Raw genomic sequence first — 20322 nt, 5'->3', positions numbered from 1 at the left:
TGGGAAAACTTTAGTAAGTGTTTTAGTCAAAGAAAGTATTCTGATAGAACTGGGAGAGTAATCCTGTATTCACATGTTAAAAAGTCTTGGACTGGTTCTTCAGTATTTGCCATTTAGAATTCACCTCTAATTTTCTTGCCCAGCAGAGCAATCACTGCCAGTCTCAGTTACAGGTGCACTGATAGATTAATAAAAGATGCTGAGGAACAGTCCTAAGTTAATTTATGAGTTCAATTGTGTTCTTAGAAGGATAGTATCAGTTTTCTTTGTCCCTATCTAGTTTTCTTCCACTATTTTTAATTTCTTGGAAGGAAAGTCCCAGACTCCCACATTTGTCCTTTCCTTATTGGAGACCTCCACAGTGAAGATGAAGCGCTATCCAAAGATTTTATGTCACTGCCAGCAGACAGTGACACCAAGACCGGTCCAGAGGGGCAGGTGCCTGGCAAGAATGGAGAGATGGGAACAATGAACAAGACAGAAAACAAAGGAATTTACTGATGGTTAAAATAAAAAATGAAGAAGTCGTGTGCAGTACAAGGGGTCACATCTCGAGGACCCTGGAACCAGGAAGTCACAACAATGTATGGGGTGGGGTAGAGGCTGCAGGTCCAGTCAATAATGAGGATATGAAACAGAACCTTCTAGATATGCAACAGGCAGTCAGCCAACCATGTATCAAAACTAAGAACATAACTCATTTGTAACAAACTGATTAACATACTAGCTCCCATGAGACAACTCTTCTATTCTCTCACCCTAATGTAAAAGGATATTGTCTCACCTAGCTAGTGCTTCCCAGGGTCAGAGGCTGATTCTTTCCAGGTATGCAGGTGAAGCCACTCCCCTGACTGTCCCCACTAGACCCATTTCTACAATGTTATAATGTGAGAATTACTGATCTCATCAATCTTTGTAGTCTTGTTGCTGCTATGTATTAAAAGATAAATGTAAGCAGTAGTTTTTAACAGTAGGGATATTTAAGAAGAAAATATGATCTGGAAAATTTAAATCTTAGTTTAATCCCTGTATACCATTAGATAGCTAAGTTAACCATCAATCCCTGATAATGACTCATTCATTTATTTAGCCAGCAGGGCTGACATCCCACTTTTTGGTGGATTATCAATAAGAGTTCTGATTAAAAGGAAAACAACTATTCCTTCCACATGTTTATACAAAATAGTTAAGAAAAACCAGACCTTTCACACTGAAAAATTTTGTCAAATTTCATATAGAGTTTTTTGCAATAATAGTTTTGAATGCCATGGTAGGAAGTTTATTCGATCTGCTCTTAATCAGCCTTGTGAAGATGAAGTAATTTAGCAAAATTAAAATTTACTTATGTGTTAATTGAATAAAATCTTGAAGCTTGAGCCTGTTACCTATTGCCTGTAAAAGGCAGTTTCACTCAGGAGTTTGAGAAATGTGGCTCAGTTTCTGAAGTCAAGCCTTTGTCCATAACACTGCAAATAGACCAATTTTTATGAAAATTACAGGACTAGAGGGTGAAAAATCACCTTGGCCAGCATCCATTTCAAATTCATATTTATTGCTGAAGGCTGGTGAATGGGTTTTACACATAATTGTTGCACTGAAATCGCCATGTGAAGCCTATCCTGCCGTACGAGAGAAGGAACACAGCGTGGCAGTGCAGGTTTCCATCAGTGAGCGTGTTCTTCCTCAGGGTACAGGATGCTGTTGCAGTCCCGTCACTATTCTAGACCCCTCACTAGACCCACTCTCAGCTATTGAACTACAGCCAAAGAGGTGACCTGGAGCAGCAGGGGGTCACACTGGCACTCTGGAGTGTGTGACCTACGCGCATCCTGCTACAGGAAAAACCCACATAGGTACCATGTGAACATTGACATACATTGACATTGTCCATACAGCTGGCATGCAAAGCCAGTACATCTACCAACTCTTTTTGCATTGTATCACTCTGAGATGTTTCATCCTTTTAGAGATGAAGAAGATACTTCATGACACTGTGACAGTTTTGCTATTCTCAGTTTTCTTCCAGATCTGAATCTCCTCATAGGCTAGAAAAAAAAAAAAAGAGGTTCGTTTTCAGCAGATGCTTCACAAGAGCAGATTTAACTACTGGATCTCCCTGTCATACTCAGATGAGATAAGGCTTCTCTAGAAAAAAATGACAGCAACTGAAGAAGAAAAAATATTGTGTCTCAGCAGTGGAAAAAAGTTAGGAAATATTTTTCCTTTTCCTAAAATCGGACTGTTTCAGCTAAGGCAATGAAACATATTCTGGAGTCTCAAGTGCTAGCTACAGGCTACAGTGCTGCTGGCCGGGACAACCAGGACAGATGTGCAGAACTTTGGCACTTGTCCCCGCATCCCCTGTCCAAGCTGGAATGCTCCCAGTGCTCCTCAGTCTCTGTGAGTAGGAGGACAATGTCAGTCTGTTCCATGGAGGGACAAGGCCTGGCCCTGGCTGCCCTGGGACTGCGAGCAGTCACCAGCATGTTTTTATTGCACCAGACTATAATTTGTTCAAATTTGTTTGTCAGCAAACTGGGTTATTGTGGGGGAAATTTTGTGGGAATTTTAAGCGAATATTGTGGAGATTTGGGGGAATTTTGTGGGAATTTTGGGGCGATTATGTGGGAATTTTCGTTGGGAATATTTTTTGGAATTTGTGGAAATTCTGAGGAGATTTTGGGGGCCATTTTGTGGGAATTTTGAGGGAAGTTTTGGGTGATTTTGCAGAAAGTTTTGTGTGAATTTTGGGGTGATATTGGCGAAATTTTTTGGGGAATTTCGGGGTGATTTTGTGGGAATTTTAGGGGAATGGTGGGGATTTTGGGTCATTTCTTGGAGAATTTAGCAGGGATTTTGTGGAAATTCTTAGGAAAGTTTGGGCTGATTTTGGGAGAATTTTTGTGGGAATTTTTTGTGGATTTTTTTGGGAAATTGATGGAATTTTAGTGGGAATTCTGAGTATATTCTGAGGGGATTTTGTGGGAATTTGTATGGGAAATTCTGAGAGGAATTTGGGGCAGTCCTGTGGGTAATTTTGTGGAGATTTTGTGGAAATTCTGAGGGGATTCTGGGGGAATTTTGTTGGAATTCTAGGGTGATTTTGGGGTAATTTTTGTGGGAATTTTGGGTCGATTTTGTGGAAAGTCTGAGGGGATTTTGCGGCAATTTTGTTGGAATTTTGTGAGAATTTTGCCGTGATTTGTGGGAATTTTTTTGGGAATTATAGCTGATTTTGTGGAAGGTCTAAGGGGATTTCGGTGTCATTTTGTGGAAATTGTGGGAAAATTTTGGGGTGATTTTGGGGAATTTTGTAGGAATTTTGTGGCGATTTTGAGGGAATATTGTTTTAAGAATTTGTGGGGAATTTATGGGAAATTTGTCGAGATTTTTGTGGAGATTTTGTGAAAATTCAGAGGGGATTCTGGGGGAATTTTGTGGGAATTTTTGGGTTATTTTGTGGGAATTTTAGGGAATTGGGGGGGATTTTGGGTCATTTCTTGGGGAATTTTGCAGGCATTTTGTGGAAATTCTTAGGGAAGTCTGAGCTGATTTTGTGGGAAATTTTGTGGGAATTTTTTGTGGATTTGGTTGGGAATTTGATGGAATTTTAGTGGGAATTCTGAGTATATTCTGAGGGGATTTTGTGGGAATTTGTGTGGGAAAGGTAGGGGATTTTGGGGCAGTTGTGAGGGGATTTGTGGGAATTTTGAGGTGATTTTTGGAGGAATTTTGGTGGGAATTTTCAGTCGATTTTGTAGAAAGTCTCAGGGGATTTGGGGGCAATTTTGTGGCAATTTTGGGGTGATATGTGGAAATTTTGGGGGGAATTTTAGTTGGTTATGTGGAAGTTCTGTGTGGATTTTAGGGCGATTTTATGGAAAACCTGTGAGAATTTTGGGGTGATTTTGTGGGAATTTTCAGGAAATTATGGGGTGATTTTGGGGGAAATATTCTCAAAATTCACAACAATATTCGCTTTAAATTCCCACAAAATTTCCCCCAAAATCTCCCAAAAATTTCCTGAAAATTCCCACAAAATCACACCAAAATTCTCCCACAATTTCCACAAAATTGCCCCCAAATCCCCTCAGAATTTCCACAAAGTCTCCACAAAATTACCCACAGAATGCCCCAAAATCTCCTACATTTGCCACAAAAATAACCACAAAATCCTCTCAGAATCTACTCAGAATTCCCACTAAAATTCCATCAATTTCCCAAAAAAATCCACAAAAAATTCCCACAAAATTTCCCACAAAATCAGCCCAAACTTCCCTAAGAATTTCCACAAAATCCCCGCAAAATTCCCCATGAACTGCCCCAATATCCCCACCAGTCGCTTAAATTTCTACAAAATCACCTAAAATTCCCACAAAAATTCCCACAAAATCACCCCAAGATTCCCTTAAAATTCCCACAACATTCCTCTAGAATCCCCTTCAAATTTTCACAAAATCTCCACAAAAATCTCCACAAATTCCCCACAGATTCCCACAAAAATTCCCACAAAATTCCCCCGGATTCCCCTCAGAATTTCCACAAAATCTTCACAAAATTACCCACAGGACTGCCCCAAAATCCCCTAAATTTCCCACACAAATTCCCACAAAATCCTCTCAGAATCTACTCAGGATTCACACCAAAATTCCATCAAATTCCAAAACCAATCCAGAAAAACTTCCCACAATATTTCCCACAAAATAAGCTCAAACTTCCCTACAAATTTCCACAAAATCCCCGCAAAATTACCCAAGAACTGCCCCAAAATCCCCACTATTCCCCTAAAATTCCCACAAAAATCACCCAAAAATTCCCCCCAAAATATTCTGCCAATATCACTGAAAATTTCCTCAAAATCCAACAAAATCATCTCCTAATTTTCAGAAAATCTCCACTAAAATCTCCACAAAATCCCCACAAATTCCCTTCAAAATCTCCAAAAATTCACACAAAAATTCCCACAAAATCATTCCAAAATTTCCTCAAAATTCCCACAAAATGACCCCAAAATTCTTTTGAAATTCCCACAAAATCGCTCCAAAATCTCCTCAGAACTGCTCCAAAATGCCTTCAAAACTTCCCCAAAATATACTATGAACTGCGCCAAATTACCTAAAATTCCCACAAGAATCGTCCAAAAATTCCCTCAGAATTTCCAAAAAATCTCCACAAAATTCCCCACAGAACTGCCCAAAAATTCCCACAAATTCTCCAAAAATTGCCATAAATTTCCACAAAGTTACCTCAAAATTCTCTTGAAATTCCTACAAAATCGACCCAAAATCTCCACAGAATTTCCTCAAAATCACCCCAAAATTCCACCAAAAGTTCCCACAAAATCCCCACAAGTTCCCCTGTTAATTTCCACATACAGTAATTTCACGAATACAAGCCGCACCAATTTGACCAAAAGTTTCGTGGAAACCTGGAAGTGCGGCCAATATTCGAGGACGGCTAATACATGAACAATATTCTAAAAGCTGCCAACACGGAAGTGAGAGCCCGCGGCAGCCCCAAGCCAAGCTGGAGCCCGGCCGGCCCCGGCTGAGGTGGGAAAGCCTGGCAGACCCCGGGCCAGCAGGGCGGGGGAGCCCGGGAGAACTGGGACTAGCAGTGCAGGGGAGCATGGCAGAAGCAGGAAGGCCGGCGGGTGGGGCTGCCTGGCAGCGGGGGAAGCCCAGCAGAATCGGGGCCAGCAGCATGGGGGAGCCCGGCGGTGCGGGGGCCTGCAGTGCCGGCCAGGGCGAGCAAACGCGGTGGCGGTGCAGACGGGAGGGGGCGGCCGGCGAGCCTGGTGGCGGCCGCCCCGCCGGCAGAGCCTGGCAGCGGCGGCAGCCCTGCCGGCCGGGCGAGCAAACATGGCGCAGGGCGGTCGGCGTGCCTGGCAGCGGCGGCGGCAGCTGGCCCGCCAGCAGGACGAGCAAACGCGGCAGCGGGGCGGTGCTGACGGGAGAGGGGGGCCAGTGAGCCCAGCGGCGGCTGCAGCACCACCTGGCCGGCCCCGTCGGCAACCATGAGCGGGCCGAGCCTTCCTGGCCCCGCCCCGAGCCAGTAAACCCCGCTATGCCGCGATCCTGTTACTAATTGGCCAATTTGTGAAAGCTGCGCACGGATTCTCGCTACGAACAAAAGTGCGGCTAATATTCGGGGTGCGGCTTATCTATTGACAAAGACAGCAACATTGTCGAGGCACCGGAAGTGCGGCTTATACTCCGTGCGGCTTGTATTCGTGAAACTACTGTAATCCCCCAAAATTCCCACAAAAATTCCAAAAAAATCATCCCAAAATTCCCACAAAGTTCCCACAAAATCACCTCTGAATTTTCACAAAATTTCCACAAAAATCGCCACAAATGCCCCACCAATTACCACAAAATCCCCAAAACTTCTCTGAAAAATTCCCACAAAATCACCCCAAGATTCCCACAGCATACCCACAAAATTGTCGCAAAATCCCCTTAGACTTTCCACAAAATCACCTAAAATTCCCACAAAAATTCCCACAAAATTCCTCCAGAACCCCTCAGAATTTCCATAAAATCTCCACAAAATTACCCACAGAACTGTCCCAAATGCCCCTAAATTTTCCATACAAATTCCCAGAAAATCCCCTCAGAATCTACTCAGAATTCCTACCAAAATTCCATCAATTTCCCCACCAAATCCACAAAAAATTCCCACAAAAATACCCACAAAATAAGCCCAAACTTCCAGAGAATCTCCACAAACTCCCCGCAAAATTCCCCAAGAACTGCCCCAAAATCCCCAACGATCCCCTAAAATTCCCACAAAATCACTCCAAAATTCCCACAGAATTCCCCCAGAATCCTCGCCGAATTTTCACAAAATCTCCAGAAAATCTCCACAAATTCCCCACAAAATCCCCACAAATTCTCACAGAAATTCCCTCTCCCAGGGACCTCACAGTGCCCCAACAGACACCCCCTCCCCTCAGCCTTTCTTCCTCACCCCCAAAGAAGGCACCAAGGACTCCCAGCCGGGCGAGGAGTGGCACAGGGATGCAGACACAGAGGCACGGCCAGCAGGACAGAGGCTCACCCAGAGAGGGCTGCGCTCAGGGAGGAGCTCTGGGCAGCACTCAGACTGGGCAGGGCTCCTTTAGGACAAGAACAATTCCATGTAGAAGCAATTCCCTCATTTGCATCTCATTTTTATTTGACACCCCCAAAATTCAATTCATATCACAAGGAATGTGCAGTTCTGGCTTTTCCCTGTACCATATTTGTACAGAGGACCTGGGTACAGCACGCACTCCTGAGTCATTGAATAAATCCTGGTTTACATTTCAAAGGTTCTTGGTCTGGCACTGCCTGTTTGCAGGTCTGGGTTGGCACGTTCGCCTCCCCTCACGGCCACATTCAAGAACAATTGATCAGATTTTGCAGAGAATTCCCAATAAAACCCAGGTATAATCGGTGAGCAGAAAATCCTTTGGGGTTTAGCTCCATCTCTCACCTGTTCCAAGCGGAGGGAAGATGGCCTTTTGTCACACATCACAGCAGCAGTGATTTAAAATCACAGGCTATTTTTAAAATGGAAATAAAGCAGATCTGATATAAATGTCTTTAAAAACTACTACAGCTTTTTAAACCCAAGGAGACCATCACGATTCCCAAGTTCAGTCTTCTATTCACACTGGTTTTGCTATCATGAAATCTACCAGGTTCTTTTAAGAAATAGTAAATCATCATGACTAAACCTCTGGCTCCTCGTTATTTGCACTTGCAGCCCCTTGTAGGAAGCTCTGCAGCCTTTTTTCCCATCCTACTCTGGAGAGAGGATGGATATTAATGACACACATATGCGCCAACAGTCTTTCTGGTTCTTCAAAAAGTTAAAAATGCCTGTAATAAAAATGATACAAAGTAATATTGTGTCTCAGACTGTTCAAGAAAATGGGAAGTGGAGCTTTAATGCCCCACTGAGGGAGGTTGAATAAGATCATCCCCCTGAGTTCCCACACAGTGATCAAAATTTTTTGACCAAACAAGTTAGGTCTGTATGAGAACAGCTCAGGAGGCTTCCAGGGCTCACAGTGATGATGGCAGAGCACAGAATGTTGAAGATGAAGTGTTAGTTCCCTGAATTAATGCCCTGATGTAGCCAAATCTTTTTGCAAAGAGATGTAATCATTTCTTCTCCTTGTTTCCAAGTTCCCAAGCTATCCCGTAATTCATCACCTGCACTAGTGCAGACCAGTGGGACAGTAACAGATCCAGCTCCTGAGCTCCGAGCCATGTGTTCCCCTCATAAATGGAAGTCAGGAATACAAGAACAGCTGTGGAAGAAAGATGAGAGGACAATCAGAGGAGATATTCTTCTATTTCCGCACAGAAATACCTAGCCAAGCTGTTTACCTCCAGGATTATGTTTTAAAATAGCTCCCTAACTCTTTTCCTAGATGGAAAATGTGGAGTGCCTTTGCCCACACAAAGCCAATGACCCTGCTCACAAGGAGGAACAAACCTGTTAAATCAAACCGTTTGAAATCTGACCTGTCAGATGCTGCCCTGGACCAGCAATAGGGATCAGCATCCAGGCCCACGGGGACTTGTTTTTTGCAGACTTTTTCTCCTCTTGGAATTACATTTCTTTCATACCTTTTGTTCCATTATAGTCCTTGAAAGGGAAGTTTCTTAGAGGGAGTGTGAGCACTGTAGTGTCAGAAAAACCTCCCAGTGTCAGCATGCTCTGTGCTGCCCACCCCTCCACCCATCCCACCGAAGACAGCTTCTGTTTCAGGAAGCCACGAGCCTGGGTGGGCAGGGGAAAACTGGTTTACTGGATGAAAAAAGCCATGGAATTTCCTAGTTCCTCCACCCCTGCCTCGTAACACGAGTGCTAAGAACAGGACAAGTCCCCATCCTCTCCCATCCTTGCCGACAGGCACAGGGATTTCACCGGCTCATGGAAGGTGCTGCACGGGCCCTGCTCCTCCATGAGCTGGAGCATGAAGAAGCCCAGCCTGCACTGCTGAGAGGGGCTCTGGGGGCTCCCAGTTACACCAGTCTGACAGAAGGTACTACTACTATTTCCAGAGAAGTCTGCCTCACTTGTCCTGTTGGTCTGTAACAGCTGCCACAAAATATGCCTTCCTTGAAGTATTTTAGCACTTACTGAGCAATTCTGTGTTTTGGCACCTCTGGGCCAGTGCCTGCAGCTCCTCCTGCAGCTGCAGGTCTTTGCTCACAAGGCTCCACTCGTGCAGCAGCAGCAGCAGCAGCTCCCTGCTGGACAGGATGCTGTCATTGGCCATGAAACGCCTCATCTCCCTAAAAGCCTCCCCAACAACGGCACGGGATTCCAGCACAGAGCGGAGGGTGCTCAAGAACTCCATCAGTCTGGCCACATCTACATTAGTCCTGTCAAAAGAAAACACAGGTGCCATGGATTTTCCTGCATGCTAATTAATAAGTGCAGTTTGTAATCCTTACTGTCAGAATGGCTAGGAATTAAGGACCTAGGATTTGATAGCAACCATGCATCACATTTTTCTTTATTCTCCCACGTATTCAAACACCTAAATCCGCCTGTCAAAGAAATCTCATCCAAATTCACTACTCAACACAGAAACTGAAGGTAAAAAAAGCCATTCATCTACCAGAAATAAAGAAATCCTCCTGGCCTTATTAAAGTTCCAGCTGGACAGAAGATGAAATGCAAAACAACTGAAACAAAAAACAAGACAAAGGAATTACCAATATGTTTGATCAACCTGACCAAAACATACAGAAATTCATTTACAAGCTGAATAGGAAGAAGTTTCCTCTTCTCCTGCGATTGATTCTTGTTTTCTCTCTTGTCTCCTAAATTTGTTAGCCACAGAGTATGGAGTAAGGAAATTATTTTATCACCTTGTTTTCCAGAAACCTGAAAACAAACCAAAACAAGCAAATAAACAAACAGAAAAGGAAAGAAAGCCACATTTGGAAGGCAGATCCTCACCAGCAGCTGGTCCATCACCTATAGGGGACCATCTTTGTGTGCTTTGGGTGCACTTGCCTGAACCTGCCAGGGCACTCCATGCAAAAGAGATTTTTTGTGTATGTGCATCTATGTGAGGGAGAGGCAAGGGGAAGAGGAATGTTCTAGACAGCTCAAATCCATTCCTGTGCAGCAGTTCCTGTCACAGCATGTGAACTGAAAGTGCTTCAAACTTAGAAGTAAAGACACCAATACAAGGTGCCATTTCCTTCCTTGGTTTTTCAAAGTAGTGTTTTGAAACAGCACCCTGGGGGCCTCGCACTGCACCTCAGATATCCTGCAGAGTTGGCCTGGGATGCTGTTTCATGTAGAACGGTCGAGATATTAGAGGCTCTTATCCCAGGGTTGATATACTGTTTTATTCTTAGGTTTCCATGTGGTCAGAGCGGGAGATGGGGATAAAAAGAGGAAGTCCACACGTGGGCTCAGGTTTTTCTATGGGTCAGGAAAGGGGAGGGGTCAGCCTTGGCTTCAGGCCAATCCCATCGCAGGGGTCAATCCATTGGTCTTGCAGGGGTTACAGGGTTAAAGGGATGTACCATTCTTAAAGCAGTAGGGTATTGGGTTACAACATCTCACCTTTTTTTGTTTAAAAGAAGAGAGAAGGTTATTCTGGATACAACTTAAGATCTTTCCCACCACTTGGGGTTAGTAGGGGCTTTAGATTGTTTCGGGGTTTTCATCTCTATGTGATTTACCATGGCGACAGAGGGCATGAGAACACTAATGGCCTTGATAACCAAGTGACGAAGGATTCCAAATGCCAGTATTACAAGGAAAAGAATAACAAAGAGTAACAAAATAGTTTTGACTATTGAAGTCCACCACCCCGTGAATCCCCAGCCCTTGAACAGTTCGTTGAACCAGTCTTCAGATTCTTGCTTCACTTGTTCGATCAAGGTTTTCATGTCTCGGAGGGCAGCATGGACGTTAGGAGCTTTCGAGGTCAGGTTCATGCAGCAAAGTCCTTCAAATTCCTGGCACTCATGTCCATGTAGCAGCAGGAGAAAATCTATGGCAGCACGATGTTGGAGTGTGGCCTGCCTGGTAATTTGTTCGTCTTCTAGGAGGGAGCTGATGGCAGTGGATGTCAAATTTGCCTGTTTGACTACCCAACACTCTAGGTGGCCCAATTCACCCAGAGCCTTGGCTGCTGCTACCCATGGAAGAAACAGGGATACAGCAACTCTTTTGGATTTGGCCCAATGGAAAATTTCAGAGTCACAATCTTTGTCCACATTATTCGCACTTCTCTTTTGGATTTTATTTACTGATTTGTTTTTATGAGTCCAATCTTTAATTAAGGTTTCATTGGGTGCCAACAGGGACAACCGCCCAAAGGTACATGGTCCTCCTAAAAGCTTAGAGGGAATTCCTGCCCATGCCCGATCTCCACAAATCAAGAACAACCCCTTAGGGAGGCTTTTGGGACTTGTGAGAGATGGGGAGTTTGCTGCAAGGTGACTCAAAACCCCGCACCACTTTTTGCCTGTGAATTCCTCTCTATATTGTGTTACATTGTGGAATTCTTTGGTGTCAGAAGGTTTTGGATAAATTACAAGCTGAATGCAGTATTGTGCCGGATAGGAACCTAACAGCTCTAATTCCTGAGGTTCCTGAGCTGCTTTTGGCAAATTGGGCAGCAGTTCCTCCATAGGGTTCTCTTCTGTTTGCTGCCCATTAGTTTTGTATACTGAAATTGTGTGTATCCTGGGAATTTCATTGTGCATCTCCATTGCAAAGTTGACTGAATATTCTCCAGCTTTCAAGGGAACTCCTACCAGGCAGGTGGACATAGGATTTTCTGCTGCTGCCGAGGACAGGCATATGTTTTCCTGTTGGAGTGTCTTTACCAGGGTCACCCAGACGTTTTGACGCGGCTGAGGGACGATCCATGCAGCTGCCTGACTGTTCAGTGTTAACAGGATGACAACTTGGATGGGGTTCATCACGAGTTGAGTGGAAAGGAGGTATTCTCTAAAAAGAAAACAAACATTTTAAAACATGTTAAAAGTCTCTGAGTCTGCCGGGAGGTCGTCTTCTGTGTCAGTTCTCTCTCCTCTCCGGCGGCGTCTTCTTTTCGAAGCAACTGTGACTTGTTTCTCTTCCTCTTCAGCTGGAGCTGGCTGTTTGGGGACATAAGGCTTCACCCATTTCTGGGGAACCCACCGAGGGCCTGAGGGAGTGGATACGCACACATAACCACGTCCCCAGGTAACAAGCTCATAGGGACCTTTGGTTTCCCAGGTTTCTGGATCCCTAATCAAAACTGGTGGATGCTCAGACAGCTTGAACTGTTTGCCACTGTTAAAATGACGAACCACAGGAGCATTCATGTTTTCAAATGAACAGTTCAAGAAATTGATAGTGAACAGGGCTTTACACAGCTTCTGCTGTGGAGACATCCACACAGTTGAATTGCTCTGTCTAGCCAGAACATGCTTGAGCGTCTGGTGTGCACGCTCAATCACAGCTTGGCCTGTGGGGGAGTGGGGGATGCCAGTCTTATGTTCCACTCCCCACTGCTGGACAAATTCCAGGAACTCCTTGGACACATACGCTGGGCCATTATCTGTTTTGATTTCCTTAGGGATCCCCAATACTGAAAAAGCTTGCACTAGGTGTTGTTTGGCATGCACAGCTCTTTCTCCTGCATGGGCAGAGGCATAAACCGCACCTGAATATGTGTCAATGCTTACATGGACATATTTGAGGCGACCAAAACTGGGAATGTGTGTGATGTCTGTCTGCCACACCTCACAGCTGCCAAGGCCTCGGGGGTTAACCCCTGCACCTAGCGATGGCATGGCCTGGAGCTGGCAGCTGGGACAGGTGGCCACAATGGCTCGAGCCTGACTCCGTGTTAGCTTGAACTGACGGATCAGACCTGGCACATTCTGATGGTATTGCTGGTGGCTCAGCTTTGCCTGTTGGAAGATGTCTGGGAGGTGTGCTTGTTCTGCTGGGGTGGCAAGGGAGTCTGCCTGACGATTCCCTTCTGCGATCTCACCTGGCAAATCGGTGTGTGACCTCACATGCATCACATAGAATGGATGTTCTCTATGAGAAATTAGATAGATTAGTTTTGACAGCAACCTGAAAAGCTGCTCATTGTCAACCTCTTTGAGCACTGCCTGCTCCGCCCTGGACACTACTCCCGCTACATAAGCTGAGTCTGTTACCAAGTTGATTGGCTCTGAGAACTTCTCAAAAGCTCTTACCACTGCAGTCAGTTCAGCTACCTGAGGCGAACCCTCCACAAACTCAACATCAGCTTCCCAATGCTGAGTCTGAGGATTTCTCCAAGTCATCACCGACTTGTGGGAAGCCCCAGAAGCGTCTGTGAACACTGTGAGAGCTTTGAGTGGTCTCCGACTCCTCACGAGGAATGAGGTGGAATTCCTCATTGAACAGCTTGTGAGACGGGGCATGGACTGATATTTGTCCACTGTAGCTGTCCAGAGACAACTGGAGACTGGCATTGCTCTGGAGCAAGTGCTCGAACATCTCCTTTGTCAAACTCTCAGGAGAGTTCCTTCCCTCCTCAGAGAGTTTGACTGGAAGGTGAATACATGTGAAGTCACAACCTGCCAGCTCATACAGTCTCATCCTTGCCTTACGAATCAGCTGAGCTATGAGTTCTTGTGGCTTTGTGATGGTTTTGGATCTTTGGTGGGAGAGGAAGACCCACTCTATGATTAAGAGCGAATCTCTCTGCCCCTCGATCCACTGGAATATCAAACCGTGTAAGTGTGGTAGTTTTCCCAGAATTATGAATTTGAAAGGCAGTTCAGGCTTGTAGCGATGAGCCTGTCTCTCTGCTAGAGCTTTCTGTACCTTTTCGATTGCAGTTTTTGCCTCTGGGGTCAGTTCCCTGGGAGAAATCAGCTCTCTCTCCCCCTTCAATAAATTGAAAAGGGGCTCTAGGTCCTCATTAGTGAGGCCTAGCCAGGGCCTAACCCAATTTAAAGACCCACACAAGGAATGGAGATCTGCTAAGGTTTTTGGGTTGCAATTAATGTCCAATTTCTGAGGAACAATGGTCCTTGCAGTGATTTCCAGGCCCAGGTACTTCCAAGGTGGCATCCTTTGGACTTTATCCTCCTGCAACTGAAATCCAGCAGAGGTTAAAACCTTAACCACTAGGTCAAGCGTGTGTTGGAGTATAGAGTCATCGGGGGCACACACAAGCAAGTCATCTACATAATGTAGGATGATAGCTTCCTTTCTCTGAGCACGCACTGGGGACAGCAATGAGGCCACATACCACTGGCATATGAAAGGACTACACTTCATCCCTTGAGGGAGCACTTTCCAGTGGTAGCGCTTCATTGGGGCTTCTCTGTTGATGGTAGGAACAGAGAAGGCAAACCGTGGAGCATCTGCTGGGTGTAAAGGGATTTGAAAGAAACAGTCCTTAATATCTAAAACTGCCAATTTCCAATTTTGAGGGAGCATCGTTGGAGAGGGCATCCCTGGTTGAAGTGATCCCATGTCTGCTATAATTTTGTTTATTTCCCGGAGCTCATGTAACAATCTCCATTTGTCCTTCCCTGGTTTCTTAATTACAAATACCGGGGAATTCCAAGGACTTATAGTTTCTTCTATGTGTCCTTTTGCCAATTGTTCTGCTACAAGCTCCTCCAGCGCCTTAAGTTTTTCTTTACTCATCGACCACTGAGCTGTCCAGATTGGAGAATCATCTAACCATGTCAATTTGTGGGCAGGGCGCTCCTCAGTGGCCGCCTTTAAAAATCCTGAGAACTTTTGGGGATTACCATTTTCATTCCCCACTGAGACATGGTATCTCTTCCCCACAGGGGGCACTTATAGTCTGTAACAAACAGACGGACACTAGCCATTTTTCCATCCAGCCCCTCAATTTGCACGATGCTTTTTGATATTTTAGCCAATTTGATTCCTCCTATACCTTGGATTTTGCCTGCCACGGGTTGCAATTCCCATTGTGACGGCCACATCCTTTCGGGTATGATCGTCACATCTTGCCCCTGTGTCCAGCACCCCCTCCACATGGAGATGGTCTGAACCATGGGTCAGATTGCATGCCACAGAGGGTTTTTCCTCACCCACCACCTTTGCCCAATAGATTTCAGGTGATTTTCCTTCTGCTGTGATTTCCTTTGGAACAGGGATGGCCTGGGCGAGGATTTGCCCCTCGTTCAGGTAATAAGGTGGTTGTGAGCAGCGTGCTAAGAGAACGAAACCTGAGACATTTTCCTTCTTGGATAATGGAAGTAATTCCACCTCCAAGGGTGTGTGTGCTGTGTCCCCCATAACTAAATACTCACAGCGCAGTTCCAAATGCAACAGCGTCAGGTCCAGTGAAGTGCTAGACAGATCCACTGTAATTGTTGTCCACTCTGTTGACATAAAACAAACACCTTTAGTGGTCTTAAGATTGAGACGACCAAAAGGCGTCCAACCCTTGCCAATTGAATATTTAACATTAATGCTATCATTAATCCCCACACTATTTGTCCCGTCCTCCCCCTTAGTTTTAAAGAGAGAGGGTATTTCCCGTGTGGAACCCGCAGTATTTATATCTTTGCGCGTTATGGTATTTATGGTGGGTACGCGCTGTACACCTAGTTTTTTTGTTTGATGGTCTTCTTCTGTTTCTGGCTGTGTGGGCAATCCCTTGCAGATGTCCAGTTTTCTTGCACTGGAAGCGGGTGATGTGCTGCAGCTGCTGTGGAGGTACCGGTTGCTTCCTTGGTCCTGGTGTCATCGCTGCTGCAGATCGTGAGTGTGCTGGTCCTGGATTCCTCTCTGGTGCACTGAACAGTTCTGCTTTTCTGGTGCAGGCTTCTATCATCTGTGCTAAGCTAGGTGGTGGGTCGAGGGGAAGACTAAGTATGACCCTGCGACATGATTCATTAGCGTTTTTCTGAGTCATCTCCTTCAATAGCTCTGCCTGCACCTTTGGGTCCGAGACTTGTCTCTCCACCTGTGCACGGAGGCGATCCAGAAACTGCAAGAAACTTTCTGAAGGAAACTGTTTAATATTAACATAACTACCTGTAACATCAACAGTAGTAGGTAATTGATGGAAAGCTTTTTCTGCTGCTAGAGAGATCTTATCCAAAACAAATTTAGTTAATAAACGTGCCTGTTTATCAGGGTTCTCAAATTCTCCCTCTCCTGTTAGGTGTTCCTGTGTAATATCATTATTATCCTCATCTTTTGCACTTTCTGGGCTTTGTTGTAGTTCCTGCAAAAGTATTCTTAAAGATCTTTTCCAAATGCTTTCCCACAATTCGAATTCCGAAGCTGAAAGTAAACATCTGAATAAATACTTAATATCATTAGGTACCATCTCATTAGAACTAAATGTTGCTCTTAAAAATCCTTTAAACATTTCACTGTGTCTGCCAAATTCTCTTTGAACCTTACAAATTTCCTTTTTATCTTGGTATATCAGTGGCTGATATGTCCTCCTGCCATTTCTCCTACCCATATAAATGACAGGAGCCACAGACGGTATCTGGGTTTCCAGACCCAGGGTTTTAGGGATGGGCTCTATTCCTCCCTCTGCTCTGGGCTGTGTTATCTGTTGATTATGTGTCTCTACAGAGACAGTGTCCTGAGCGATGGGCGGTGCCGAGGCCCTTATCTCGGAGGGAGGTTGTGTAGAACTTGTAGAACCAGTTCTCCCACACCCACCCCCACCCCGCTCTGTGCTAGCCTGATAGCTTGGGGGTCGTGGTTGTGAAAGAGAACAGTCCTGAATACCCAGAGGCGAGGATGAGTTTGGGGAGAGGTCTGAGGGTGTTAGCAAGGGAGAAGGAGTATTATGGGAAGAAGAAGAGTTTAATGCCATGTGGTTGGAGCCATTTTGGGGTTTGCTTTCAGCCTCAGTAGTAAAAGACACGTGGCTGTCAGCCTGAGTTAGAGAGACAGAAGAGTCAGATTTCTTAGGTGAAGAGGGAATAACACATGCAGAGGGACAGATACAAGAACTGGTTGCCTCTGAAGCAGTTTGCTGTGGCTGGCTGTTATTTTCTGTTTGAAGTAACAGTTTTCTAATTTGCAAAAATTTTGGGATGAACATTAAGGCTTTTTTATCCCCATTTTCAACTTTTAAAGTTAATAAATCTCCAATTTCATTCCAAAATAAAACCGAATTCATATCTTCCAAATTAAGGTCTGATTTTTCTACAGACAGCCACCTAGCAAACCTATCTAGTTCTCTGTTAGTAATAATCACATTTGCAATCTTTAAAAGTTCTCTAATTTGTGAAGCCACGCTCTGTTGCAAAGTAGATTGCTGTGTACCCATATTTTTCACAGCAATTTACTCTAATATCTCACTACAAAGCACAGTTAAAACACAGTAAGAGAAGGCTGCTAGTTGCCGGCTAACTGGCACCTCCCCCCACAGAGAATCACAGGCTGCAGCAAAAGCGGCGCCTCTCTTTGAAATCAGCTGTCTGGCGTGATACTGTACACACGGCAGAAACTGTTTCAAGGTGGCCTTGCTACCCCCACCAGTGTCTCCAGCCGCATACAGCTCCAAAACCCCCAGGGAGGACGCTGTGCAGCCCAGCTCCCGGCACCTCGATGTTACAGAGAAAGCACCTCAAAATCCCCCTCCCCACGGAGGAAAATTTATACTTACCACTCTCTGCGAAGTACCAAGGAGCTGAAAAACTGTACTTTGTAATCTGCTCCTGAAACCGACCACCCTATGGGCTGGATGAGTTACCGGTTCCGTCCCCTTAAGCTAGACCTGCTAGAAAGCAAGTTTCGCCCGCAGGGTAGTTGGGCTTCCCATCGGCTTCTTAACCCTTCAAGGGTCACAGCCTCTCACGTGGGTTTTAATTAAAAAAAACACCACGGGCCGGGCGCCACCTGAAACAGCACCCTGGGGGCCTCGCACTGCACCTCAAATATCCTGCAGAGCTGGCCTGGGATGCTGTTTCATGTAGAACGGTTGAGATATCAGAGGCTCTTATCCCAGGGTTGATATACTGTTTTATTCTTAGGCTTCCATGTGGTCAGAGCGGGAGATGGGGATAAAAAGAGGAAGTCCACACGTGGGCTCAGGTTTTTCTATGGGTCAGGAAAGGGGAGGGGTCAGCCTTGGCTTCAGGCCAATCCCATCGCAGGGGTCAATCCATTGGTCTTGCAGGGGTTACAGGGTTAAAGGGATGTACCATTCTTAAAGCAGTAGGGTATTGGGTTACAACAGTGTTTCCCAGACCATGAAGCCCCCCCACCATCATCCCTCCCACCACAACCCGAAAGCCTCTCCATTCTGTTTTCACAACCACAAGGGCCACCTCAGAGTTCAGCAAGTTCTGCCAGTCCAGCCCTTGGTGCCCCTGTGTCCCTGTCTGCCATCCTTGTTTTCATACTCAGCCATGACTATTCTAGTGTGGACGGTACAATTGTTCCCATTTCTCCTGTACTGCTCTGCTCACCTTTTCTCTAAGCTGTGCAGGAGCCACGTGAGGAGGCTGTGATCCTGGATCAGCTCATGGGCAGCAGCTCTGGTGACACGGGCAGCACTTTGTAATATCGCCAAGATACGACACTGAAACAGAAAATGTAACTTGTTCTTTGACAGTGCAGATCTAACGCTCTAACTCAGAATTAGAAATCTGACTGCAATCTGATCAACTTCAAGGTAAAATGAACATTACATGTTCTCAGCAACGCCAGGGAAGGAGAGACATGCTCCAGTCAAAGCTTCATGCCACAGGTGCTACTCTTAAAAGAACTCTTCAGGTAGCAAGACAATTTTATCTTTCTGTCCAAGGTTTTGATCCCTGAAATACTCAGGGTGGATGCTCCCAAACGCGAGAGGTCCTGGCACGTGAGTTTCCCTCCTGCTGAAGCACTGCTCAGGTAACAAATGTGCTGGTCAGGGAATAGAGACCCCCAAAAAACAAAAGGCCCTGACTAGGAGCAGAACCACGGCAGCCACATGAGGCTCCAGGATGGCAGGAACATGTTCTAGTTTAGGGGGATAAGGATGGGACTGCTTTAGACACAAGCAATTATTTCCCCCTCCACACATACAAAAAATCAACAAGGAACACATTCTCTAGAGAGTAAAGGCAGAGTCAGCTGCTCCTTTCTTTTTGTACTTGAGATCTCAAAGCCATGCAAACTTCTGTGGTTTGGGGTTTTTTGGTGCTTTCTTTTTAAAGTCTTACCTGGGAGCCCCCATCACACAATAGACTGTTGAAAAAGGAAAGAATTATTTGGAAAATCCTCTGGTAGTCATAAAGCTCGTAGCAATGTTTGTCATGCAGCCCCTCCCCAAGAAATCTGAGGATCCACTCACGCTCTGTTTTGTACTGGAGGCCACAAAGAAAAATACCACCATCAGACATTTCAACATTTCCAAACAATACCTGCTCCTAAGAGCACAAATCCTGGTTCCCTGGGAGTGTCAGCTCAGGGCTTACCACAGCTTGCTCTGGTCTTCTCAATTTCCTTTCCTACCAAATTTAATCACTAACATCCATCAGGAACACTCAGTCTGCAGCCCAAACAGCCAGTGGAAATGGAATTTTAGAAGCTGCTGTTCCTAAAATACCTCAGTTGAACTCAATGATACTAATCAAAACTCAAAAGTGAAAGTAGCCTAACTGGGGCAGAATATTCAAATAGTTGTGCTCACAGAGCATACACAGCACAACTCATTGTCTGTCAGTATAAAGAAAGCAACAAAAGCCCCAGAGAAATCACATTTTTAATTCCAATATGAAACAAAAATGCCTCTAATTAACCACCTAGGGGAGAATGAGATTTCATTGTATTGTTATGGCTTTTTTCTGAAGAATTACTGGATACCCAAAATGGGACTCTTACCTCAAAATCAAAACTGTAGAAAAACTGGAAAAAGTCTGGTATTTTCCTCAGGTCCAAAAACTGGTGTGACAGAAGGAATCTGTTTACCTGTGTGTACATGTGCTCCACTGTGAAGAGAAAAAGCTGTCACTGTGGAGGAGGACAACATTCCCACCCCACAGCCACGGACAGCAGTAAATGGAAGCTGCACTGAGCAGAGCTCCAAGCTGGGAGAACAGCCCAGGAACTGCAGAAGGCCTTTGCTCTGGGCTCATTACATTGCTGGCCATCCCTCCCCTTCTCCTCCCCAGAATGAAAAGCTCAGTCAGGAGTGCTGAAGAGATGAACACTCCCCAAGGCTCCGTTTGCCACCCCAGCAGTGACACACGCAGGAAGGTCCCGTACCTGGCTTCAGCATCTGCTGTGCCACTGAGCAATGCAGAGGGTCAGGGAGAAGGTGAACCTGAGCTCTGGCTGCCTGATTCCATTCTG

The 20322-nt window shown here is 45.3% G+C and overlaps 1 protein-coding gene across 13 annotated transcripts; it reads right to left on the bottom strand.

Annotated features, from left to right (window-relative positions):
• Nucleotides 1-61: 61 nt before the first annotated feature.
• LOC116995905 (nucleolar pre-ribosomal-associated protein 1-like) lies at nt 62-20110 on the bottom strand. 13 transcript variants are annotated; one of them, XM_033059006.2, is made up of 7 exons: nt 19852-20110; nt 18453-18565; nt 9769-9894; nt 9590-9692; nt 9142-9386; nt 8205-8302; nt 7159-7479 (listed from the first exon to the last, which is right to left on the bottom strand). In XM_033059006.2, the coding sequence occupies exons 4-7, from the start codon at nt 9619-9621 to the stop codon at nt 7303-7305; spliced, it is 552 nt and encodes a 183-aa protein (XP_032914897.1). In that variant the 5' UTR covers nt 9622-9692; nt 9769-9894; nt 18453-18565; nt 19852-20110; the 3' UTR covers nt 7159-7302. The 13 variants fall into 13 exon arrangements, 8 of the variants coding, with proteins under 8 accessions (XP_032914894.1, XP_032914891.1, XP_032914897.1 ...); XR_004417817.1 differs by lacking the exons at nt 7159-7479; nt 9590-9692; nt 9769-9894 and adding exons at nt 1532-2045; nt 6973-7120 and having other exon boundaries at nt 7480-8302; XR_004417819.1 differs by lacking the exons at nt 7159-7479; nt 9590-9692; nt 9769-9894 and adding exons at nt 1532-2045; nt 6973-7120.
• Nucleotides 20111-20322: the final 212 nt, after the last annotated feature.

Source organism: Catharus ustulatus, chromosome 4 (genome assembly GCF_009819885.2).
Source record: "Catharus ustulatus isolate bCatUst1 chromosome 4, bCatUst1.pri.v2, whole genome shotgun sequence".
NCBI lineage: Eukaryota > Metazoa > Chordata > Aves > Passeriformes > Turdidae > Catharus > Catharus ustulatus.
Note: the sequence above shows the minus strand (reverse complement) of the source record. Positions and strands in the feature narration are given on the sequence as shown.